At 43.1% G+C, this 27314-nt stretch overlaps 1 protein-coding gene across 5 annotated transcripts in view; it reads right to left on the bottom strand.

Moving 5' to 3' along the window:
• Nucleotides 1-26731, bottom strand: part of tox2 (TOX high mobility group box family member 2) — a 97052-nt gene extending 70321 nt beyond the window's left edge. For 3 of the 5 annotated variants that reach the window (XM_030374366.1, XM_030374369.1, XM_030374365.1), the window contains exon 1: nt 26506-26731. In XM_030374366.1, the coding sequence (XP_030230226.1) occupies nt 26506-26604 (99 nt within the window). In that variant the 5' untranslated portion in view covers nt 26605-26731. Of the gene's footprint in view, nt 1-25684; nt 26472-26505 lie in introns of those variants that run through there. The other 2 variants (XM_030374370.1, XM_030374367.1) reach the window with 2 other exon arrangements.
• Nucleotides 26732-27314: the final 583 nt, after the last annotated feature.

The raw sequence follows: 27314 nt of genomic DNA on the forward strand, positions 1-27314 counted from the left end.
GTATTGCAATCTCTTCAGGGACTTATATATATATAGGCAAATGTGTGAGAACTTGGCTAATGACTTCACTGTCACAACACAGTAAACTGTTCAGAAAGAAGTGCTAAAGTGTGCGTGTTTGTGTTGGCGTGCACAGACATGAGTGTTTGTGTGTGCACATGTGTCTGTGTGTAGAGCCAAACTACGTCTGGTACCTAGTTTGCCGTGCACCACCTCCCATGTCAACAAACCTAAGTATTCTAACTTCATGGGCCGCCTGAGGACATTAGTGTAACTGCAGTTGCCAAAGGGACTCACTGCCAATGCGTCTTTTTACTGTTGGCTAGGCCATTAACAGTATAATCCAGTGGCCCTGGTCATCTGTAAACATAGATGGAGGTACAGTGTAGCATGGAGCATGTCCATTTCCAGGCCAAATGCTTCAGGTATAGTGCCCTTTTGGAGCGGGGAGCCATTGATTTCATTATGGTGATCCCAGATTTCAATCAAATTCAAGGGAGCTTAACAGACACGCTTTTTCACTCGTCTGCTATCTTAACCTCTGTTGGGCTCACTCCTCATGCTGTCTGCCGGGGCTCAGCCCTTCCCCTCACTGCCTTATCCTGTGTTTATATGTCCCCGATAGGTTGAGATGATGTTACTCCTTTGGTCAACACTGTTTAATTTATGCTCGGGCACAATAGGAGACATCTGTTGTGGAAACTTAGACTGTAAATAGACCTTTGACATGAGCTTCCCCAACCCCCCCCCCCAATCCCCCCCCACCTCCCCCGCCTCTCTCTCTCTCTCTCTCTCTCTCTCTCTCTCTCTCTCTCTCTCTCTCTCTCTCTCTCTCTCTCTCTCTCTCTCTCTCTCTCTCTCTCTCTCTCTACCTCTCTCTCTCTCCACCTCTCTCTCTCTCTACCTCTCTCTCTCTCTCTCTCACCCACTCTCTCTAGATCTCATTTTGTGAGTGTAATAAATATATATAGTGTAGTAACACTATATCAGATGAAGGGTAAGCGTAGAAAGTCAACTGTTTGTCTACCCAGCTTAATGATATGAGTAGAGGGAAAAGCAGGGACTTTGGCCAACAGTGTATCGCCTCAACATTGAATATAGGGAACATCTCAACATTCAGTTCAGTTTGATAATGATGAGCTAAAACGAAGACAATCCACTTTGGTTAAATTGTGAATGCCTTTGCTATGATTGATTGAAGTACTTGAAAATTTGAAAAGCATGTAAAATCAACTAAATGTATATGTAAATATACCTTTGGAAATAAGCAGTAATTGTTCCCTATAGATCCAACACCATCAACGCCCAGTTCGTAGCATGTAAATTACAATTTATCGGTATTGATCAGTCGGCCATAGGCTCAATCACCATTTCGATGCCTCATTCAGCGATATATAGAGATTTAACAGATATTTATTCAAATGAAGATTTCCGAGATTACCACTATAACCTTTAAATGTATAAATGCTGCATTTAGTAGCCTCTTTGTACACAACCCATATAATATAGAGCATTCAGAAATAGTAGTCTGTTGAGGAGTAACACAAAAATGAGCATTACAGATTCAATATCTTATTTTAATATATACAAATAAGACCCTTGATAGAGTACGTCAAACAATAAAACATGAATGCACACATGAAGCACTAAAACATAATTGCACACAGGCTTGTGTGTATGTATCCACCCACCCACTACCTACCCCACACACACATGCACACACACACAAGTGTTGTGTATGTGTGTGTGTGTGCCTTTTATGTTATGTTATATATAAAAGCCAGTAAAGTGGAGCACAGTGATAAAGTGCACAGCCCCATCTCTCTCAGATACAGCGGGGGGAAAAAGAGGCACTTTATTTCCATTTATTTTTCTCCCAAATCCCACATCTTTATTATGTGGCAGACTGCCTCAGGCAAAACAACATAGCGTTACAATAATTCTACTGACAACTGACAACTTAGTAGGGCAGCACTGTGAGCTGGTTCAAAACCATAACATTGTGCAGACATAAAGCAGATGGTTCAGGGAACATTTACCTAATACTAATAGTGTGTTCTGGGGTGCCACTTTTTCTGAAAGGAGTTACAAACAAAGCATATATAATTGTAAAGCATTTGTTGGGGCCAGAAAAGGAGGAAAACTGAGCTATAAAAATCCCAGTGTTTCTTTGAAAATATTATCCGATAATGATTGCAAATGCCATCATCGAAGAGCTGAACATGTTGGGGTTAGGCACTAGAAATTGCTGGCTATTCTTGGAAGTTACATTGAAAGATTCTGTAAAAAAGGAGGAAAAGTGAGAGAGAGAGAGAGAGAGAGAGAGAGAGAGAGAGAGAGAGAGAGAGAGAGAGAGAGAGAGAGAGAGAGAGAGAGAGAGAGATAAAGGAAGAGTTAGGCCTAGTTGTGATTTGATATGCTGACTACAGCCAAAGTTGATTTGGTTTCAGAGAGCATTGTTACGGTGCTTTGAATTAATGCCTCCCAAAGAGTCCAATTGTGATTCTTAGGCTGGGCTGACAGAATATTTGACAGTTGAGGGTGAGCTGCTGATGTCAGCTGAATCCTCTCTTCGATGTGTGTGTGTGTGTGTGTGTGTGTGTGTGTGTGTGTGTGTGTGTGTGTGTGTGTGTGTGTGTGTGTGTGTGTGTGTGTGTGTGTGTGTGTGTGTGTGTGTGTGTGTGTGTGTGTGTGTGTGTGTGCGTGTGTGTGCGTGTGTGTGTGTATCTTGTGTTTTTGTCCAAAGTCATCCAGCCATCCAAACTACAAACACATATTGGCAGATGCCTGCCACTGTTGAAGAAGCCACACACACATACACACACACACACACAAATACATATGCGTGTAAAGAAGAGCTTGTTAAGAATAAAATGTTGAGACTCACGGTGACTGACAGATATATCACAAACTAAAAATAGTAGCAACTAACAAAGCAAAGACATATGTACCCCTCAAACACATGCAGACACAAGCACACACACACACACACACACACACACACACACACACACACACACACACACACACACACACACACACACAACCCACACACACAGCCAATTAATCAAAAAGAAAGTGTTTAGACGTAAGAAGCCAGGATGTCGCTCTGACCCTTGTTTTTCTTTCTCTCCGCGGAGGACACTCTGTCCCTCTTTGCAGTCGACTCGGAAAACAACTGCTGAGGAAAGAGAGAAGCGTCTGGCTTCATCAGTTAGATGTTCCCGCTCCTCCCTATTGATCGCTCACAAATTGAAAGGGCCTAAAAAACGCCTACTAGAAAGAAGAGAAAAAAGACTCCAACACGTGATGTGATGAAGTTATGGTAGGCATGGGTGAACTGCATAATGTAGACATTAAGCTAGTTACCTTACTAGGGATAACTTAATGACATTCTAAATCCCATAATGATATCCTCCCTCGGCTAAAAATTATACCGCCTCATGCCAGGCAACCTACTTACTTACTTACTTGACAGGCAAGCTAGTACTTAAATATTTGTTCATTTAAAAAATGTAGCTATTTATACCCAATGACCAAGAGACAACAAACAAAAAGGTTACACAAAAATCATCCACGGTTATAAAATAGATCCCTGTAGCGAGGTACAAATCGATTTGGATGTAAAAAAAAAAAAAGCTGAGGAAAATGCAATTAGCTAACAGAGCTGAAAGAACATGAGCACAATTATAATGCAGGTGCTGATTTCAGTGGACTGATACTTCTGTTCTGAAGCCCCCAACCCCCATCTGTTTACAACATCTCACTACCTTCCTCTTTATGTCTCCTCTCTGCCTGTCTCTCCATTTTGAGTGCCATGCCTTCACCCTAATTAGAAATTCCCCCTCCGACCAACTGAAATTGAATTGCCATAATTTGCATAATGATAGCTCACTGGGCCAATGGCCGATTTACCATGAGATGAAATGTAGCAATCACTTAGAGAGTGGCCATGAGAGGATAGGAGGGGCTTGGAGGGAGAGAGAGAGAGAGAGAGAGAGAGAGAGAGAGAGAGAGAGAGAGAGAGAGAGAGAGAGAGAGAGAGAGAGAGAGAAAGGAGTGGGTAGGTGCAAGTAATAGAAAGAAAAGCATTTGGAAAAAGGAATGAGATGAGGAAAAAGAGACTGAGCAGACAGACAGCACTCAGGCTATGTTGTGGGGAGGCTGTGTCCCCGATAATTGACATAATAAGGACAAAAGAACATTTACTAAATGCTGCGCCTGTTTACCGTGCATACAGGTTGGCCTCAAAATACAAATTATGATTCAGGGTATTTTCGTGTTACTTCAAATGTGCTAACCTTTGCCCAACCTATTATTCCTAGTTTTTATCGAAGGCTGTCTAGAGTTTAGATAAGGGTTGTTGTCTTGTGTGAACGGTTTAATTATAAAATGAATATTTTCTTGTGCTTAGGGGGACCGGTGTCTCAATAAATATCCAAGAATTTGCAGCTTTAAATAATAAAATTCAAGGAACGACTCTTGGCCTCTTATCATTATTTGAGTCATAATAATGAATAATATCATCGGGATGAGATTAAACGAACAAACTGTCTATTACATTTGTTTTTTAATCAAAGAGCAAGCGAAAAAAGCACATGCGTTTGGAAGGAGCAGTTAAAAGCCTTGTTTGAAGAATACTTTCCTCAATTATGTGTTTTTCTATTTTCTCCATTGCATAAAATTCTACAATCGCTAGTCGGTGTAACAGCTTCCACGCAGCAGCAAATAAGGTGAACGGAGTACATCAATGTGATCATCACTGTTTTGCCAATAGGTTTGCATATGTGATCAGTATAAAACTATTTCTGCATTCCAGTCCTTGTTGACACTGCAGTCTTACACAGAGCTCAAATAAAACGGCAAAATCACTCTGATATGACATTTATGATGAACCAAAATAAACATTAGGCCTCAGACAAAACGGCAATAACCAATTTTATGTGTTACAAATTCTCTTGTGAGCAGTGCCAATCAAAACCTGTTCAAAATAATGGCAGCGCAGTGTCCTGCTCACACAATCCCTCCGGGGAATTCAATGAACGCAGTGTTTAGTTTGTTGACACAATGAACTCCACTTACTTTTCAAAGCCCTTTTCATATGTATAAACATTGATTTCTAACTGCCTTTGATAGCTCGTAGATACATTTCCATTTATTGAAGCTGCCATGCAAGTGAATATACTGCGATGCTATTGGACAGATAAGTAGGCAGAGGCCCGGTTCTCACTATGTATAAAACATTGATTTGCTGTGCGTCTTCTTCCTTCTAGTGGTCAGAAATCCTGACATGTACATTCAAAAGCAAAAAAAAAAGAAAAAGAGTAGGTAAAAGGATATAAGTTCGTAGAGTATCACAGGGTGCACCTAAACAGCCTGGAACCTTTTAATCAAACTTTCTTTTGAGGCGGGTGGGCAGGGGTTGAACCAGCGACGTAGAGGTCACACATGTTGCTAATAGCCAGTGTGATACGGTGGGCCGTGTGCTTGGAAGCTCTGCCCGGCGTCTGATAAGAACACTGTTTATTGTCCAACTTCCATTCACTCTAACCTGAGCAACCTCTGCTTCTCAAACGGTACTTTCCACCACTCAGCCATTACCTCTCACACACATGCACGCACACACACACACACAGACACACACACACAACAGAGCTACGTCTGTGTGTGTGTGTGTGTGTGTGTGTGTGTGTGTGTGTGTGTGTGTGTGTGTGTGTGTGTGTGTGTGTGTGTGCGTGCGACGTGCGTGCGTGCGTGCGTGCGTGTGGTACTCTTGATGCTTCTTTTAGGTTTCCATCACTGGTCTGGCCCTGATTATAAATGACTGCCAGTTGCCTACAGAACACTTCAGAAAGCCAAATACACATGCACATAATATCAATATGGTCACACACACAAGCATGAAAACGCACACACACACACACACACACACACACACACACACACACACACACACACACACACACACACACACACACACACACACACACACAAACCACCTACACATCACACTGACCTGAAATCATTTATTTAAATCCACAATCTCTCCTCATCCCAACCCCCAGTCCTTCTCTACATAAATGATCAGTAATCACCAGTCGATGTGAGCGCGGGCTGGCCCAGACAGGAGGGAGTTAAGTCCCTTATCTTTGCTTCCCAGAAGACATTCCACGTAGAGGCCTCGCTCCGCTGGCTTCCTGCCTGCTTGCCCAGTGCCCTATTTTTACTCGCTCATGGCTCTGGGACACCAGGGGCAGCAGCTTTTTCCTTGCCACTAACACACTTCCTGCCATTCTCAGTTGGAACACGCCCCCACCACCCCCTCCCCCACCAAACACCAGCAGATCCTGCCCAATCGAATCAAAGTGTGCCCCCCCCCCGCCCATCGTCATAACCTTTGCGTCCACTGTCTTTATTCTACCTGCTATGTGCGTGTCTACCACCTGCTATACGTGTGTCTACTTACTGCTATAGGCGTGTCTACTAACTGTTATGGGCGTGTCTACCACCTGCTATAGGTGTGTCTACTTCCTGCTATAGGCGTGTCTACTACCTGTTATGGGCGTGTCTACCACCTGCTATAGGCATGTCTACTACCTGTTATGGGCGTGTCTACCACCTGCCGTAGGTGTGTCTACTTCCTGCTATAGGCGTGTCTACTACCTGTTATGGGCGTGTCTACCACCTGCCGTAGGTGTGTCTACTTCCTGCTATAGGCGTGTCTACTACCTGTTATGGGCGTGTCTACCACCTGCTATAGGCGTGTCTTCCACCTGCTATACGTGTGTCTACTTACTGCTATAGGCGTGTCTACTACTTGTTATGGGCGTGTCTACCACCTGCTATAGGCATGTCTACTACCTGCTATGGCGTGTATACCAAATAAATACTATGGGCTTCTCTCCTTCCTGCTATGGGCGTGTCTACTATCTGGTATGGTGTGTCTTCTGCCTGGTATGAGCCTGTCTACTAACTGCAATGGCCGTGTCTACTACCTGCTATGGGCGTGTTTACCTCCTGGTATGTGCATGTCTACTACCTGCTATTGGGGATAATTATTACATGCTATGCGCTTCTCTACTACTGGCTATGGACTTGTCTATTTCCCGCCAGATTGTTTACTACTATTACTAACGACCTGGGTTGTGATTCTGTGGACCTTTTGGTTCCACTGCTCTCCACTTCCGAGTCCTACTGTTCTGTTCCCTCTACAGTCAGTTTGGCTGGATTGCGTGGATGTGCACGAAGTCTCAACCACAAAACCATTGGGATGTGCTGTTGCAGGCTCAAAATACAGGCAGAGCCTCCGGGGGAAAAAAACATGGATACAACTTCTAAGAATACATAGTGCTGGCGTTTAGTGTGGCTGGCTGACTGGCTGGGTCACGTTGTACTAAAGGACCTGAGCTAAATGAGAGGTGAACAGTGAGGTCAAGCAAGTTCGACAATACTGACGGTCTGGCAATGGCTCCGTGTTCCTAACACACACACACACACACACACACACACACACATGCAAACGCACACACACACACACACATACACACACACACACACACACACACACTGGAGGTACTTTCCTCCCATTCTGCCAAGAAAAAATGTCTTCCACTTCAAGTTTTGTCTATACCATCCAAAACTCCTCACAGGTGTCAGCCTGAGATCCCGGTCTAACTAGACAAGATTCAGAGGTTGTCAAAGAGTAAAATGTACCACTTCAACGGACGACAAGAAAAGCGAGTTGCCCCCCTTGGATACGGCTTCTCCTCCAGCAGGGTCTTTTGTGTGTGTTTTTAATGAAAAGTGAACAAGACGCCTGTGGAGACGGGATATGAACGACGCCGAGTGATGTTCCATCCATACCTTGAAGCAGCGATGAGTGCCGCTGGGTCGATGCGGGCAGGAAACACCAAAAGGCACACGATGAAGAATAGACACTTTGCCACCAGGTCTGCTCTTTTTTTTCTTTCTTTCTTTTTCTTTCTTTTTTTTTAACCCGGAGGGCGATTGCTCTAAGACGGTCAACGGAGCGCAGTGGAGAGAGTCAGGAGAGAATGTTTCAGTTATTGTTTCAAATTTACCTCTTTGCTTTCTCACCTCAGGATTAAATAGAGCCAGTAATATTCAGCTGGATGAGAGAAACACAATGCCTCGGAGATGGTGGCTAACCTCTCCTCAACTCCTCGGCTGTTGTGTATTGGGAGTGCATGGTTCTTTTTTCCTCCTTCTCCTTGCTTTTACCGAGTGTATTTCTGAATATCAATATTATTTCCCAGCCTTGAGGTAAATGCTATTGAACGGTTGCCAAGCTGAAGAGACTGCTCAGCTGAGTAAAAGAGCCCTTCTCTACCTCATCTCTCAATCAGTGTGGGTGTGCATGTGTGTATGTGTGTGCGCATGTGTGCCTGTGTGTGTGGGGGTGTGCACATGCAAGCACCTGTGTGTGTTTGTGTGTGTGTGTGCAGAAACAATTGTGTGTGCACAAACCTTTGTGTGCGTTTGTATCTGGTGGTAAGGTCAAAGCTGCATGTGAATTTGAATGCATTTGCTTGTGTGCACGGTTTTACGTGTGAGTGTGTCCTTCTGGGGATGTGTGTGTGCATGTGTGTGTGTGTCTTGCAGAATGACTGCACACCAACATGTAATTCAGTGCATGCATGCGCATATCTGTGCATGTCCGTGCGTACGCATGCGGGTTGCTTTGTTACTCATGCCCATGAACGTATCTGCTTGTGCATTTTTTGTGCACTTAAGTCTCTGGCAGAACGGCAAGACTGCAATCAAACTATAAATCATAAAAAAAAAATACAGAGCTACCCTCCCCCACCTCCTCCATCATTCCATCATCATTCCATCATCCACCCACTCATTCCTTCGTCTCCCTACCCCCTCCTCTATATTTCCCCGCTCTCTTTATGCTCCATATGTTGTGTGTTCAGTGTTCACTGTGTAATTACTTCACGTATCATACGACCTTCTCTGCTGCACTTTCCAGATAAACTGAAAATTCCATTTGCCAAAAGATTTGCATCTTGAGATGTATTTATTTTTTTCCCCCTTCAAAACTGTTTCAAACACATCATTTAGCTATTTCTATTATACATATCTATAATATATTTATTTAAATGGCATATTTGCTGCAGTGTTTATTCAAAACTAAATACTAGAGTAGAAATTCCTTACATATTTTAAGAAAGAACATCTATAAACAATATTATTTTTAGTGATCCATCTTGCCTTTATTTGGATTAAAGTCCCCCCCCCCCCCCCACCACCCCCCCCCCCACAGCATACAAACACACACACACACACACACACACACAAGCGTGCGCATGCGTGTGTGTGCACTTTAACGCTTACTCAATGCTCGCGCGCGCCCCCTGTGTTTATTTGGCCATGACTTTGCAGAGCAAGCCACCTGGTGTGCTTTAATATCAGCAGAACACTGGGGCGATTGTGAGTGGGGCCTTGTGATATGGTGAAGAGTGACCCATTTAGAGGCCAGCCACAGCGGCCGACAAGCCTCTGTTATGTCTGGGACATCTGGAAGGCTAGGGGCTCCTATACGCGCTACACCTCTCTACCGCCTATGACTCAAAACCCCTTTTCCTAGAAAGAGAGCAAAGAGAGGAAAAAAATACAAAAAAGCTACACCGTGACACCGTCACAGATAATTGCTCACACTTAGAACCTGTGGAGAACCCAGAAAGAAAGGAAAATGATAAAGATTGAGGTAAATCTAGTGAGTGCGGAAATTCAATTTTTAAAGTCAGGTTTTAACTTTGACAGTAGAGCAAGATATCTGGATGAGGTGACACATAACGCTCTGGGAGGAGGCACCAGGCCAGTGCTTTGGCTCACTGCTAACCCTACAGGGTCTCTTAGGAAGCCCCAGAGGAGCTGAAGTGATCAAGGGACAGGCACAAATGTTTTGGGTTATGATGATTTTTTTGCATGGATATTGAAAGAATATATTTGTTTGTTGTATATTTTTTTTATAAATTGCCTACTATAGATATAGGCCCCCAGCAACTATGAACAATTCTAAGGAGAACATGAAGTAATTTTCCTCACAAGCATATTACACAATGCGTCTTAAAAAAAGCGTTCAGAATCGTCCAATGAAAACGCAGTGCTGTGCATTAGACAAACGGATATATGAATGCATAATGAGAGGTGAAAACGAGCCAAAGAAAGCACTTTGAATACTAAATCCCCCTGGGGAAAGCGAAAATTATTCAGAATAAAGGATACAATTCATAATGTGCAGTAGAGAAATGAATGTTTTTTTCTCTCTTGCTCTCCTCTCATAACAAAACTGCTTCAACTGTACAACCAGAAAACGACAGTGGGCCTAAGCAGAAGGTTAGAGGAATGCCCTACATTTTTGATTAGATTAACATGAAAGTAGAAGAAGATTAAATAGAAAACTGGAACAAAACTAATAACCATAATAATACAAAACTTCTCATTGCCTAAGGTGAGATTGTAAGGGATTAAATGAACACAATTCCGGTTAGTAAAACATATGGAATCTTAAAAAAATGGCATTTCCTTCACCATGATTGCATTAGAATGTATTTTATGGTTAGCAAAAATCCACAATACTGCAAATTATCATTACATTTTTTAGTGGCTGAACAAATCTGCATGGTGTACTGAAAAGCATTTGGCTGTAAGAATCTAATCATCAGCCCTTGTTTCATTTTCCATGTAATTAAATTGGCGACTGAGGAGAAGAAAAAAAAGATAGTAAGCGTGTGTTTGATTTAGGGGAAATTAGCATTTTTAATCACAGTACATTACTTTAATAACTCAATAAATCTACAGCAGCTGGAGTATCCGAAAATGTTGTCACAGCCACTTAGTTCTGCACACGCAACTAACGTTCTGATGAGACAGGGAGAGAGAGATGGAAGGGGGGGGGGGGGGGTGCGAGAGAGAGAGAGAGAGGGAGAGAGTGAGAGAGAGAGAGCAGGAGAGACTGGGGGGAGAGAGAGGAGGGATTTAAGAGGGTGGGCAGTGAAGAAAGAGGATGAGAGAGAAATGGTCAAGGAAGAAAGATAGCACAGGGAAGAGAGAGAGGAAGAGGCGAGACAGAGGGAGCGATACAGAGAGGGAGAGATTCAAAGAGGAAGAGAAAACGAGACGAAAGGGGATGGGAAGTATAGTGTGGAAAGATATAAAGATACAAAAACTGCTCGGATGAGTGAGGAATGGACAAGAAAGAAAGATAGAGAGTGCCAGTAAGAGCGAGAAAGAGGTTGGAGGGGTGGAATGAAAGCAAAACCACGAGCAATAAGCCAGACCAGGACAGGATCAACAACGGTGTCTTTGTGACGACTAAGGGGGGGTTCCACCTCTTCTTCTCAGTTCTAAATGCTTAATCCGCACCATTAGCCCACCCGTCACCTTAAGTTGTCGCGCAAAGTCGTCCTTTTAGCCGCTATTGCTCAAGTTGTCTTCTCGGCTTAGCCCCAAACATGACGCTACGACCGTCCTATGCTACGTCAAAACACATTGCAGCGCCGCTTAAAGAAGATACAATTTAACCACCGAATGGATTAGAAAACAAAGTGGCCGCAACACAATGCTGATTTGTTAATTACACCTGAATTAATTTGGATGAAATAAAGAAATGGAATACAAATGTAAAAAGCGTTACAAAACAAACATGTCCTAAGCACCCAGTGATGAGAGGAATGCTAATTATCGTATTATCCTGAAAGAGCTAATCTATGGCTGTCCTTCAGAGGCCCTGAGTATTCTCTTAGGAGCCATCTCCTCCAGGAATACAGACTGACACGTCTGCTCTATTGTTGCAGTGACTGTACAGAATGGATCAGTGTATATCTCACTCCGATGTGACGCACTGAATACCAAGCACTTGACTTCTCTCAAAAAATGGGCATTCCTATGGGTCTACTCTTCACCCTTATAGCCGGGTTGTTGCTTCTTTGATTGTACACCACGTACGTTTTTTAAAGTTGCTCACACATTGATTATGCTTTGGTTGTTCTGGCACAGTGGCATGCGCAAGAAAGAAACTTGTTGGATGTCTCGATGTAGATGTAAATGTGACATGTGATTTCAATGGTTAAGCCTGAGGTGATTCTGACAGAACCACCCACTCCTTCCCCACAGGCAAACCACCTTTGCATGCTAACTCTTCCAGCTTTACAGACTCATTTTGACTGTCACATGACTGCAAGGTGAAGGCGTCGATGTCTGAGACAATGTGCCAGATAGGCCTCCTGGCTGTAGTGATGCACCGCGCAGGACGGAGTGCACGTGAGAATAAACCAAAATGGTTGTGTGTTTGTGTGTGGGTCCGCTTGCATGCCTGTGTGTGTCTATGTGGATCAGTGTGCGTCGTGTGTGAATAGTTTTACTGAAAATAAACCGACCTCTGCTATTGTCTATTCCACTCTGATTCGTTCCATTCCATCCTATCCTCCTCTAATGTGGCTTTGCTGATGATCAATAAAATAATCTGATACGGAAGCTGGTGGGAGGTGTACAATGCTTCTGTCTCCCGGAACAGAAGTTACATTTCTCTCCGTCCTCATATCTTCCCGACCCGTATTTTTTACATCATCTCCGCAGTTTATTTTTCACTAGAATGTTTGCATGATTTCATAATAAACGGCAGCAGTCGATTCTCTGGTGTTAATTGGCAGCCAATTATCCACATCGAAGTGCAGTATACCTTCCCATCTGGCCCAGTACAAGAGCTACCAGAATAACCAGCGTGCTACCGTAACGCTGCACCTACTACTTGTCACAATCCCTTCCAGAACCTTTTATCCTGGGTTCAACAACCCATCGATTGGATACTCTACACTCCCTTACACTCCAAACACACACAAACACATATGTGCACGTACACACACACACACACACACACAGGCACACACACACACACACACACACACACACACACACACACACACACACACACACACACACACACAAAGACACACACACACACACACACACACAATGACACGCGTACACACACAAACACACACTCATACGAATGCTAGCTTAGGCATATCGGGAAAAGACACACTGGAAAGACTAGTACGTAACATGAGGAAAATCCTATGGTTTATTCAAATGTGAGCTTCCCTTTGACATTAACAGGGGAAAAAAGCACATGAAAGCCGTATGCTATTTAATCTGCAGCCTGCAGGTGTATGTAGCTCAGCTAACACTCTTTAAGTTGCAGTCCCGATGAGTAGCCCAAGGAAGCTATGTTCCACTTCTATCAAGGCTACAGTTCCTTTTTGTTGTTGTTTGCCTTAATCACTTAGCAGGCTTGGTCGAGTGAATGTTACAATTAGGGCCCTGACGAACAATCAACCCTGCAGTCGTGAGCGCTAACGTGCTATACACGAGCGCAGCCATCCACTCCTGCTGGAGTGCGCTGTAGTAAATGTTTACCAACAGAGCCAGTGGCACTCGTGAATCAAATTGATGACCATCTAGCGAAGGCATTACTAACTATCAGCAGAATGGATACAACATAATGGGGAGAAGGGATGTTAATGTCACGGCCATCTGGAATACAAAGAAGGGCATAAAAGTATAGCCCCGCCTGCCGGTTAGTGGTTAGCTCATCGCTTTACTAAACCTTATACTCCAAAAGGTGTTGGTCGGCCGATTTGCACGTCTAAAATTCAATTTTCCTGTAATCTCAGGGGGTAAAAAGTTGTACAGTTTCCTCTATCAACAACTGGGCGACATGCACCGAAATAGCACCAGAGGAGGCTAAGTTGATTTGACAGGACATGTACAAGGAAAAGCTATTAAAGCACATCACTGGACTCGGTCGGTAAGAATGGCTTGGTTGGGCAGCGTGATCCATTTGCAGATGTGGCTAAGATTAGTTGTGTGTGTATGTGTACACGCTTGTGAACGTGTGTGTCCGTGTGTGTGTTTGTACTGTATGCAACAAACTTCAACCGTCCTAAAGCTCAGATCTTGTTGTTCTGAATCTAATCAATGAGCTGTTTTTCCAGTTCTCTCTCTCTCTCTCTCTCTCTCTCTCTCTCTCTCTCTCTCTCTCTCTCTCTCTCTCTCTCTCTCTCTCTCTCTCTCTCTCTCTCTCTCTCTCTCCCCCTCTCTCCATCTCTATCTTTCTCTCTCTACTTATCTAGCATTCTATATTTCATAATGTCATTATGGATGCCTTGCCTGTTCGTAATGGTGTTTTGGAGTTGGTTTATAGCTGTTGCCTTATGGAAAGTGAGGAACTTGAACGTAATCACGGTGAAAGCAAACCTTTCTCCTGATCAATGTGTCAAAAACTTGATTAAATTACATCTTATCAAATAATTTAATCAAACTGCTCATTTAATACAAACGTCCCTCTTACCAAATGTGACATCACACTATTGCCTTATTCGAAAGTACAATGGTACATGTATGTCATTTTGAGCACATCAGAGTCTTTTAATTTTTCTGGGCCATGTAAGACTGCAGTAACTCAGAAAAATATTATTTTTTAGCAGTTGAAAACCGTTTCTTTGGTCTGTCAAAAATGAATGCAACCAAACAACACAAAACCCAACAAAACACAAAAAAACATAAAATAAAACAACAAAAACAAAAACACACAAAGTGCTATCTGGTCCACAAGGCATTCAACTCAACTCAATGAGTTTAATGCCTTTCTTGCAGACCACTTGGTTCCTTAGTTAATGCAGTGTAAAATATTCACGTTTTTATTGCCTTCTCACGAAGAAGTACTACGAATGTTGTTGTTAAGATAAGTAGCAAATAAGACTTGGCATAGCCTGCATTGGTGTAACCTAAGTGACTATGAAGGCACATGCTGGCCTTTCGTTCACATGCAAAGCATGAGCCTCATCTGAGACAAGCGGGTTCTACGTGTAATTCTAGACAGTATCACATACAACGCTCTGCAACCGATCAACGGGGTGTGGTTTCCGATAGGCCACGACCAATGACACGGCACATCAACCCATTTACAGTTCATAACCTAACCACACATCACAGCCCAGCGCTAGAAGAGGAGAAAAAAAAAAAGATTACAGTAAATACATGGTGGAAAAGCCGCATACCTCTGAAATGTCAAAGGGGAAGTCACAGTGGATAACTCATCACAAAACTAATTTCTGCCACGCACTGCGAGCTGTATGACAAATATGCAACACCCGAGCATTCCCTGCAGGTATTTCACAGCCAACGCCGCTCTATACATTCTCATTTCAAATGAAAAGAAAAGGAATGTGCATGTGTTTTTTTTTCTCTTTCTTTTCTTTTTGCCACTGGCACACAGCCAGACCAATTTAATTACATTCCAAAATAGGCACAATGATGTCCACATAGCAACCGCTCCTATGTTGTGTTTCTGCTCAGAACTTCAACAACCTCCTTGACTTTCTCCCAGTAATTGTAATCCTGGTTCGTCCGCCCGCCCTCATCATTATGCGGAGCAGAGTGGCTGAGAGTACAACGGAGAGCCCCGAGTCGGAGAAACGTGGGGAGAAGGTCTGGCCCGCAAAACCAGCTGTGGGGGCCAATTTGGGAAACTTCATCAGCATGTTCTGAGAGCCTTTTCTCTGAAGTCAATTAAAAGAATATTAGGCTTGGCGTTGGCGTAGCTAGAAAGGAGCTGTTTGGGGCGGGCTCCTGCCAGCGGCTGATGGTTATTGCAGGCTGCCGTCAGCACAAGGCCCATCAACTTCTGATTGGAGCTAATCATTATATATATATATATATATATACCGTATATATATATATATATATTATTATTTATTTTTTTACATATATATATTTATATTTCTTTATTTACGTTATTTATTCCATTATTTATTTTTTACCATCACACCCTTAATCGTAAGCATAAACTGTGGATAAAGGCCTGGATCCCTGACATGAAAAAAACAGGCAGCCGGCTTGATTTGATGCGAAAAACTGAATATTGAATTTGATCATTATCAAAGTTCAGTTGTTGAAGCCTCTGAAAACATCTGAACAATTATTCCAAGGCCAACAATAAGGCAATGTCGATAATGATTAATTGTCCGGGTGAAGAAAGACAAAGAGACCCAGATCAATAATTTCAAACACAACTCTCACAGCACAACGTGCCTGGTCTAAAATCAACACTATTCGCCGGATAGACCGTCCCATTTGTGGCCTTGGTAATTATGAACCAGTAGGTATATAGATCATAGATGCAGCCATGTGCCAGGGTGGACAGCCCTTGACTCTGTAATTCAGAGTCATGACCCAAGGTGACCAAGGTTACGGCAGTACGATCAGTCACCCAACAACCACAGAATCAACTGCTGATTCATATTCATTCTTACTGTTTTCTCCTCAGTAAGAAGCAAAGGTGCAGTGGACAGTGCGACATTTTGGGGTTTGCTTAACCTAATACGGTTGCTGAGTTTGATAAATAAAGGACTGAAGAGAAATAATGGTGTGTAAAACTGGTGGCAAAAAACGGTTAAAACCAAAAAACACAAATATTCGAAAGGTGTTGATTTGTCATGTTTCTAAGTAAGAATATCAGCCTATTTGGCTCCCTCTCTCTTTTCAATCTATCTCTTTGTCTTTCTCTCCCCCTCTTCCTCTCTCTCTCTATATATATATGCGTGTATCTCTCTCTCACTCTCTCACTGTCACTGCATCTGTCTGCAGCCCCAGACACATGCCATTGCCTTTGTGTCAAAGATTAAGTGAAACCAGGAGCGCCAGCAATGCTGTGTTTACTCAGTGAATACACGCGGCCTCAGCTGCACCAACACATCACATACCAATCAGCCCGGCTACAAGCTAACACACGGCCCAGTGAGGAGCCTACTATCTAGTCTCTAAACAAGGTGGCCACAGCAGAACATGCTGATTTGATATTGGGGATAATACAGTCGGACACCCGTGACGCAGTGTCATTAGGGAGTAATACAACGGGACCATTAAATGACTCACCGCTATTGGCTACCTTAAGGCCTGTGTAAACATGGGTGTGGCTGAGTTTGCATTTGTGTGTGTGTGTGTGTGTGTGTGTGTGTGTGTGTGTGTGTGTGTGCGTGTGCTTGTGTGTGTGCGTGTGCGTGCGTGCGTGCGTGTGTGTGTGTGTGTGTGCGTTTGTATGTAAGAGAAAGGGAATGAGAGATCCTGGGAACATTTTTTAATTCAAGGTGGGAAAACAAAACAAAAACAAAACAGCAGCAGGCAATGTAGTAATCACATACTATTGAAACACAACACAGCGTTTTCAAATAATTAGTTCACAGAAATTGTGTGAAAAGGAGAATATTTTAACACCTAACATATTTTTTATGTATTGTTTAATGTTACCATAGCATCTGTGATAATGAAACATAATGAATCAAATAACGCAGTCTGTCTGTCTGTTGCTGGTGATTCTGCTACATCTGGTAGATAAGGAAAGTAAACAGAGTAATACACTTGGGAGAGAGAATCACGACACATTCCTTGCGCCTTTGTCACCTCAAAATAGGACGCATTGTTAATAACACCAATGGAAATAATGTTAACATCTGGTGTGTCTGAGAACCCAGAAAATACACGCGGCACTGTGTATGTGTGGAATAATTGTAATGTTTAATGTCAACGTGAGTAGGACTGTAATTGATTACCTTATTTCAGTTTAATGTCAGACACGGTGCTAATTTATTTGTGATTGGAATTGATCACCATTTTCCTGGGTTGTCAGTCATAAAAACCAAACGAAAGCGAGCGCAACAATGTAAATGATGTCGTTTTGTGGAGGCGTGTGAATGCAAGCATCGGAGATGTGAAACATAAACTGGAATACACGTTTGGAAACCATGTGAATAGATGGGCTATATCTTAATGTGCAAAACCTCAAGGGAATGTTGGCTAAATAAAGATTTCACGTCATCGTTATACATCTCTAACTAATACCCATAGTTTTCCGATCACATGCGTGAATTAAGCACACTGCGTTTATACTGTACAAGTCATATGTAAGATTGATGAGTTTTACTTATGTAGGGCAATCTCTTTGTGTGCATTTAATTTGGTATGTTTTCAGTAGGCTCTTGAGCTCTGAGCGTGGACCTGGTGCACAGGGAACCAGCCATCCCAAGTTCTGTTTGCACAGGACGTGCCTCAGGAAGCTAAGACAACTGGTGGTGTTTGCCCAGGCTCACAGACCTCTCTTAATACACCAAACAGCTGCATTCTTCTACCCTTCACTGTCCTGGGCCGCTAGCACCTAGCGCTCCCCTACGCGTACTTCACCCTATGGGCATCGTGAATCTAAAGAGTCCAAGGCATCTCTTAGGGCTTTCAGAGATGCCACACCTAGGGTCTTCTATAGTGTACATCATTTGAAAATATATATTTTCGAAAGTATCTTTATTTTTACTTATTTTTTACTTTGACTGGCCTGAGTGACATTGCCAGTTTTGACTACTGCATGAAACATTTGGATAAAATAATGGACAACTGTTTATTTAAAAAAGCATTGTGGAAGTAGTTAGCCCGGAACCAGAGTGGTTCATTTTAGATACTGCACAACATATGGACATATGTTCTTTCTAACCCCACACATCTGAAAGAGATGTGACGATATTGCAGCGCCTGCATTATCCTCAACGAAAATGTTGAGAAAATATCGCCCTTTGCCTATGTTCTCTCTTTTCATTTTTTGTCGTACTTAGTGTTTCATTTCCTGCCGGTGAAGTAGACAGCAGCTTCAAACCTTTGCAGCCATGTAAATTCCAATAAAAAGAAAAAAAGCGGGTACCAGTAGAGCTGCAAGCTAGTTACCCAGAGAGGCGTGATGAAACGCACACTGCTGGACGCTCTCCTGGATCTTTTACTGAGTGTGATAGGAAGAGATGATGAGTGCTGCCCAGCCCACCATATAAACCCAGATCACACCGGCTTACATACCAAACGCTCCGTTCTGTGGCGCTCTAGCCCACTACGGCCAGTATAGCTGTTACTTCTAATTGCAAATCCCCGAAAACATACACTATACACACACTGCGTGATTTCCTTTCATGTCTAAAATAGATTCAATTACTGAACCCTAGTTAGATCACCAGCTGTTGTGTTGATTAAATATTTTAAATAAATACAGAAAAACATTCCTTCCTTGTCATTGACTTTGTCAAGTCCGATGCCTAAGGGAGCACCACAGGTTTGGCATCCAGAGAAGCCCAGGAATTGAATACCAAACATCAGGTTCCCAAACTAGTTTTATCACAGAGATGCTTCTACTGATTCCCCTCTATTCTTGATTCTATAATAACCATCACAGACAGTTTCAAAGTAATGATCTGGTATGACTACCATGTTTTGTTTGCAGAAGTCACTTCTGCATGCAGCTGATGTTTCTGTGCAGATATTATTTTGATTAAAAAAAAGGGGAGGTAGAAAGACTCAACTAAAGGATGTGTGGCTGGCAACATGCTACAAATTTTGCTTAAAAAAAAGAGAAGAGATCTGCACACTTCCTGGCCTTTAGTCAAAACCACATGCATAGGGCTGATGTTAAATGTCACTGACAATTACAACCTGCTTGTCAGACTGCGCAGCAAAGACTTAAAGTGGCCCAATCGCATTAAGTTCAGTGTAAACATCGGTCTCATTTCATTATCCGAGGAGAAAGCAACAACACACAATGTGCTTTTTTGGGATAGATAAAGGCCCTTACAAAATGTGAATGTATACAGTCACATACTGTATATATATGTGGAATGTGAAATATGAGACATGAAATACTGTGGGTTTTCTATAGACGCAAGAGCATGGAAATAGTTAAAATAATCACAGACTCCACCCTCTCTCTCTCTCTCTCTCTCTCTCTCTCTCTCTCTCTCTCTCTCTCTCTCTCTCTCTCTCTCTCTCTCTCTCTCTCTCTCTCTCTGTCGGTCTGGTAATCTCTCTCTCATTCTCTCATTCTTTAGTGAAATCCATCAATCAGCGTTTCATGCAGTTTGGGTTTGAACCACACCAAGTGCACTAAAACAATAAACGTCTGTCTTTCAAGTCCCTATCTGGACTGGAACACATCTGGTGGCAAGGCTCATTTTGGTTTCCACGGTGCTGAGTGACGTTACAGATTCAATGGCTCTAGTTGAAAAAATAGGGTTAGTAAGTGCCCCCCCCCCCCAAAAAACAATCCCCCTATTTTTCTCTCTTACACTTCATTACAGACCCCCCTCTACACCACCACCATCCACCACCACCCAACATGCCAGCTTACCCAATCAAATGCTGGTACCCCCACCACACGCCACCCAATCATCCCCCATACCCCAAGTAATCAAAAAGAGAATAGAAAACAGCAGAGGCAAAGTGGGGTGCAGAGACCAGGAGAGTGGGGGGGTCGGGGGGGGGGCTACAGCAGTAGCTGCAGAGAACCAATGGGCGTCCTGAAGGATGGGGTGGTATCCTGACATCACACACTCCCACGCCACAGCAAGTAGGGCCGGGAGCCCCCCAAGCCCCCCCCCCCCCACCACCACCACCACCTCGCGGCCCCCAGCCCCATTAAGTACAGTATCCAGGAGTCATGGCTGGCCACAGAGCAGTGTTGGGCTGTCGGAGAGAAGGGGAGGTATACGAGGGAACACAACTAGGGTTAATGTTGTGATTTCATGAGGGTCAGGGGTGGCGCCGGGCCGCGGCTACGTCCATTGAGGGTTAGTTATCAACGCCAACGTGTCTGCCTGCTGACATGGTGGGTAGCTTCCCACACATTTCAGACCTTTTTTCACCCGATTTATTAGTATTTGTTTGTATTCATATTTTGTGTGAACCTATGTAGGTTAAAATCACAATTACTGCTGCATACCCGCGTAGCCTGAACTGTCCAAGTAACATTCACAGATTTAAAAGGTAATTGATCTTAATTAAATATGAGGTTGAAACAAAATAAATACTTAACTTCTAATTGGTAAGTAATGAGAGAGAAGAAAATGTAGAAGAGGTGGTTGGATTGCTTACAGTCTCCCCAGCGATTGTAAATGCCCCAAAACACAATGTGAACTCTGGGCTACTCCAGAGAATAGCTGTGTAGCTACTTATCATTAACTCAGAGACACAATCAGCCCCAGGCAATCTGGCTTCCCCTCATAACCTTTTGACATTGCTGCTGGGGAGGTAAATGCAAAGAGAAGAGAAGGAGAAAGACAGAGAGAGACTGAGAGAGAGACTGAGAGAGAGACAGATGGAGAGAGAGAGAGAGAGAGAGAGAGAGAGAGAGAGAGAGAGAGAGAGAGAGAGAGAGAGAGAGAGAGAGAGAAGGAGAGCGAGAGAGAGAGAGAGAGATAGAGTAAAAGGAAAGGTATGACAGAGGAATAGATATGCTTTCGAGAAAGAGGGAACCAAATCGTTCTTTTAGACTTCCAAGAAGCAACATACACCAAAGGGTGAATATTTAAATGAATCGCTAAAACAGGAACAGTAAATAACAGTGTGTCACTTACAAAAAAAAGAAAAGAACATTCTGTGAACATCATTGCGGCCACATTGCCTTTAGAGCAAAGTTAACTTAGCCGTTCTTCCCCCTCTCTCACTCCCCATCACTTTCTCTCTCTCTCTCTCTCTCTCTCTCTCTCTCTCTCTCTCTCTCTCTCTCTCTCTCTCTCTCTCTCTCTCTCTCTCTCTCTCTCTCTCTCTCTTTTCCTGCACATGAGGTATGCATGGGTTAACAATTTCCAAAGTGAGAGAACAGTTGGGGCATTGCAGCCGGGACTGACCAGTCAGCAGAATGTTATGAATGGACACAATGAAAGAAAAAAACCAATTCCACACTGTCCACCCAAGAACGCTTTCCCTCCGTGTAATTAACTTCCCTCTGAGCAGAACTCCGCCGTGGATGGCATAACATATTTCTTTATATAAATATTTTCATTAAGGTCATGTTTTGACGACGAGGAAAGAAATAAGAAAAAACATCCACAGAATGGGAACATGGAAAATATGCTTCCCCGCCCTCACTACACTTTGAAGTGTCCCATAAAAAAAAGAGCAGTGCTTTGGACACAGTGGTAGAAATGAAATGGACCACTTAAAAAGGGGCGGTGTGTGAGCTGCAAAAATAAGCCTCTGCGGCTGTTTGTGTGTAAATGACTGTACCAATAGGGAACACATGAGGAAGAAGCTCCAGGCAGCCATACAGGAGTTAGTCACCATAATTAACAACATGGTTATATTCAAGGCGTGTGCAGTGTGATGCAGAAGTACAAGTTCACTAAATAATACTCCTTCTATATATAGTGAGAAATGTGGATGAGGAGCCAAACATGCCAAAAAAAGCCACTCCAGTTTAAAAAAAACCTCCTGTATCATTCAACATTGTTGGTCCTAATTGTGACATTCCAACATTCAAACAGCAGCACAATGATGAATTGTGTATCCATTCTGTTAGCTCTGCATTACAGAGAACGAGAGAGATGGACAGAGAGAGAGAGAGAGAGAGAGAGAGAGAGAGAGAGAGAGAGAGAGAGAGAGAGAGAGAGAGAGAGAGGAGAAGCACGCATCTATAAATAACGTATGTATCCATGCCCACCTTAGCATCTGCAAAAAACCAAAAGGCGTATAATTATAATACTGTAGAAATCGATGTGTACAGTGTAATTACGCCACAGCCTCTTATTGGCCACATTACAGCGTTCCTGTATGGGCCAAGGAGACGGTGGAGGAGTGGAGAGGCTATGTACCAGGGACTCCATCCAACATCCTCTCAGCCGTGTGGTGGTGTCGGCCGTGCCAGTTGGGTACGCATGCGAGTCATAATGCGTTTGACAAATCACTCTCCCTTCTGACAAAGGGCGACAGCCCCAGAAGTGGACTCTGGCGCCGGATAGATTGAGGGGCAGAATACAAGTCAATATAATAAATACAAAATACACAAAGTATATAAAAATACTAAAATAAAAATACCTCCCACTCGTCAAGGAGGGGAGGGAGCTACATAGAGGCTGGATGGAGCAGCTTCAAAAGAAAACTGGGAGGGATGTGAGGCTGGAGTGAGGATGACTCAGGGTGATTGTGTACGACGGAGCCGAGGTAGAGTTGAGAGGAGCACGCGGCCGCGGGCTAGGAGGTACCGCGGTGTGAAATCGCTTCTTTAGCCGCACCCACATTGTTCTACTTTCTTGTCGTTGTTCGAAAAATTGCGAATGCGCTAGACGCCCGTGTTATGTCCTTTACTGTCGTGCGTTGAGGCGCGCGACACATGTGAAAGTGTGTGCTCTGTGTTTTTTTGCATTTCAACCACACAAAGCCGATTACGTTTTACATAGGAGGGAGGGCTGAAGGCAGCAGGTGCTTTACCTTTATTTCCATTGGTGATTAAAAAACATATTGTTCCTGTAATCATTTTCAGTATTGTTGATTGAAAGTATATCCCCCGTTTTTGAATCTGAAAACCGTTTTGGAACCGGAGGGAATTGGGAGTAATAATACAAGTGAAAGGTCAAAGGTTAAGTACATTCATTGTTTCTGGGTATTAACTCTTGGTCTGGTCTTGCTCCTGCTGACACCCTAGTATGCTGCTGAGATAAGAAGCAGTCTGAATGCAGACTATCAGGTTCAATCGGATTAATTGTCCACATACATACTATGTATTACTAAATAATGACTTCCTAGGTATTTAGTACATTGGCCTCCATCTGCTTGCTGGACGCACATAAATACACACACATTATACACGCACACATACCCACAAATATCATACACAACGACATCGACAACGTAACAGCTAAATTAAACCCCGAAATGAACTTGACACTGTCATGCTCTCAAAGGTTTCAACTTCAAGTTGACACTCTTTGTCAAGATCTTTCTCTTTGTCACAAGCTTTTAATGCAAAAGAACGGCGCTTTCGTCAGTTTTCAGCGACACTTCAGATTATTAAGCCTCTCTCTGCACACCACATGGCATCGGTACTCCTAATTACTGCCATTCACTGCACACATACATTTCGAGTCTATTCCTTAATCTGCCATCAAGAACAATGCGCTATGATATATTTCCTTGAGTGTGATCCACAATTTAAAATTCCATTATGGACCTGAGACATTGTGTGTGCTGCCATTTGGTGTGAAAATGAACATGAGAGTCAATCAGCATTTCCCAGAGTGCACCTGGGGAGCTGGGAACTTGCAAAGGGTTAGCGTGATACCAACCTGCTTCTGCTAGCGCCTCCCGTTAGCACTCAGAGGGGTCATGTTCATTCCCTATGTTTGTGCATACTGTATATGGCCAATATGGATTGGGACTTGTATTGATCCATTTATTCATTGCTTCCAACCGCCATGTTCAGGTCACCAATGTAACACCATTAAAATGTGCCTCTTTAGTAGGCCTACAACCCCCGCCAAGTGTATCAAATTTCCATATTATCCTCTTGTACAAATGAGAAAACAAATATGGTAACCAGTATGACAGCATTCCATTTCTGAACTCATGGAATGACAATGGGTTTCTTCTTGGTAATAATGTGTAGGAGCTGCTAATCTTTTAACCTCAACAACGTCACTGAAGTTCAAATGCACTAAATATGAACTATTTCCAAAATGTCGTTAATCTACTGTTACGCAAGGTGCATCACAGATAATGTGTCGCTTTGCATATAACACACACGCCCATTACTTTAGTAATGACAATGTTATATGATTCTGCCCTTGAAACCCTACCCGGCTTCTTGCCCAGCCTGACCAACAAGCCTGCAGTATGTAAACACGGATCTGAGTGAATCATAGCTACGGTGCAGTTTATATACCACAGGACCAAGGCCTTCAAGTCAGCATAAGCCACGTCTCAATAGAATCTTAAATCAACATCTAGTGCTACTGTGTGTGTGTGTGTGTGTGTGTGTGTGTGTGTGTGTGTGTGTGTGTGTGTGTGTGTGTGTGTGTGTGTGTGTGTGTGTGTGTGTGTGTGTGTGTGTGTGTGTGTGTATCAGTGTGTGTGTGTGTGTGTGTGTGTGTGTGTGTGTGTGTGTGTGTGTGTGTCTGTGTGTGTGTGTGTGTGTGTGTGTGTGTGTGTGTGTGTGTGTGTGTGTGTGTGTGTGCGTGTGCGTGTGTGTCTGTGTGTGTCTGTGTCTTTCAGGTAAGGTACAGACATGGCAGTAATATTAAATCCCTTGAAGTTCTGCACACACATTTTCACTTCGCAGAATTAATCGCCTGCTGGCTCTCCCTCAGGTGATTAGCCAACCAATCGCTGTCATTGGCTTACACCCATTACCAATATAGCTAATTAAAATACAAATGTTTGCATGAACTTTGAAAGACCACAGCAGAAACTGCACTCTTGTGGCCGGGGAGAAAATCATCTACGTTCTGTTGTTTTGACAGTTATCATTTTGAATCCGATTTTATCAAATATTTGTAAACGTTTTTGACGACCGCATGTAATCGGACGACGGCAATGAAATATAAAACAAAAAGATAAAGTAATCTTAAACCATTAAATTCGGTTATGCTAAAAAGGCACTCATAACCAAGCATGCAATGTGCTATATAAAAACGTATTTTTCTAAGTGTGAGATGTTTCTGCACAATTAAAAAACAGGAAACAGGTTAAAAATAACTAAACATTCAAAACTAATTCCATATAAGCTGTGATAAAAAATAAATAAAAAATAGACTGTCCCATCTTACATTTCCCAAACAATTCGCGTTTAGTGGCTTACCTATAGCTTATGTTCGAGTTGTCCTCCAATGTAAAATGCAATGAGATAAGGGAGGCTAATGTGGACATTGATTAAAAGAGAGCGTTTCCCCGTGGGCCAATCACAAGCAAAGTTGATACGATGTTGCGTGTGCACATTAAGACTAATAGTTACTTTCATTCAGACAGTGGCAATAATGTGATGATTAAAAAAAGATCCATATAATGTTCCTCTTGTAAGCTATTTATGTTATTCATATTTGCTTCGCCTTTTACTTTCATGCGTAAAGTTGATCCGTTTTTTAATTCAATATGTTTATATCTTGCATAAACGCTTGAACAGTGCACTGTAAATGAGTGGCAAACATTTGTTTCATATAAATATCAATACCCCCAGTTTTCATTTTGTGGTCGTAGTCTGCTGTCCCAATAGCACAGCCTAACAGCCCACATTTTACGCGTAGAACATGGATGGAGCAAGGTGCGCACTTGTCTCGAGCAAAGTACAAACAAATGACTCTAAAAGAAAAAGTAGTACTACGAGGAACTCCGTTGTCAAGAAAAATATTCAAAAATGTGTTTAGTAATTACGGCGTGTCTCATGTTGGTGCGGCGCTCAAAACCATCAAACCAACAATTTAAAAAAGAAAGTTGGAAACCTCGTCTAGCGCCAATACAAGTACATTTGTTTCTGTCCACATTGTGTAAACAGAGTTCCTGTTAAACAGCCGAGTTGCTCTGCACGACGCTCGCATGTACGCGTTCCCCGCCGTGTAGCGTGTGGAGAGAGGAGATGCAGGTCTCACAAAGCACAAAAAACACATGTCGGTTGCATATATTTACCTTGTTTGAGTGATAATAGTCCAAACTGGAATCGGTTGGCAATGTTGGCCTACATGAACCCACGCTGGAGGGGGGAGCTGGATAAAATCTCACGTCCATCTCAGAGTCCGCAAGACTGACGGCATGAAAGCGCAGCTCCAAAAGCTTGTCAGAGTTCTCTCTCTCTCTCTCTCTCTCTCTCTCTCTCTCTCTCTCTCTCTCTCTCTCTCTCTCTCTCTCTCTCTCTCTCTCTCTCTCTCTCTCTCTCTCTCTCTCTCTCTCTCTCTCTCTCTCTCTCTCTCTCTCTCTCTCTCTCTCTCTCTCTCTCTCTCTCTCTCTCTCTCTCTCTCTCTCTCTCTCTCTCTCTCTCTCTCTCTCTCTCTCCCCTCTCTCTCTCTCTCTCTCCCCTCTCTCTCTCTCTCTCTCTCTCTCTCTCTCTCTCTCTCTCTCTCTCTCTCTCTCTCTCTCTCTCTCTCTCTCTCTCTCTCTCTCTCTCTCTCTCTCTCTCTCTATTACCCTCTCCCTGTCTCTAGTTCAAACTTAGACACTCTTCAGTTGGCGAAAAAAAACAGATGCAAGGTGAAAATAAAACAGCAATGTCTGCCCCAATCGCTCTTTACATTCGCCCTGTACTTCAGCGGACCGGAGGGACACGCCAGCATCGATGCTCAGAAGCAATAATATGAAATCCTAGGAATTAGTAGTAGGAATCACTTGAGAATACCGATCCTGCTCGTCACACGAAAAGAAAACGGTAATCTAAGTTTTTCAACAGCGACCAAGCGTTAGTTTTGTAACGTTTAGCCTATTATTCTTTATCTACTCTCCAA

The sequence above is a fragment of the Gadus morhua genome, chromosome 13 (genome assembly GCF_902167405.1).
Source record: "Gadus morhua chromosome 13, gadMor3.0, whole genome shotgun sequence".
Classification (NCBI taxonomy): domain Eukaryota; kingdom Metazoa; phylum Chordata; class Actinopteri; order Gadiformes; family Gadidae; genus Gadus; species Gadus morhua.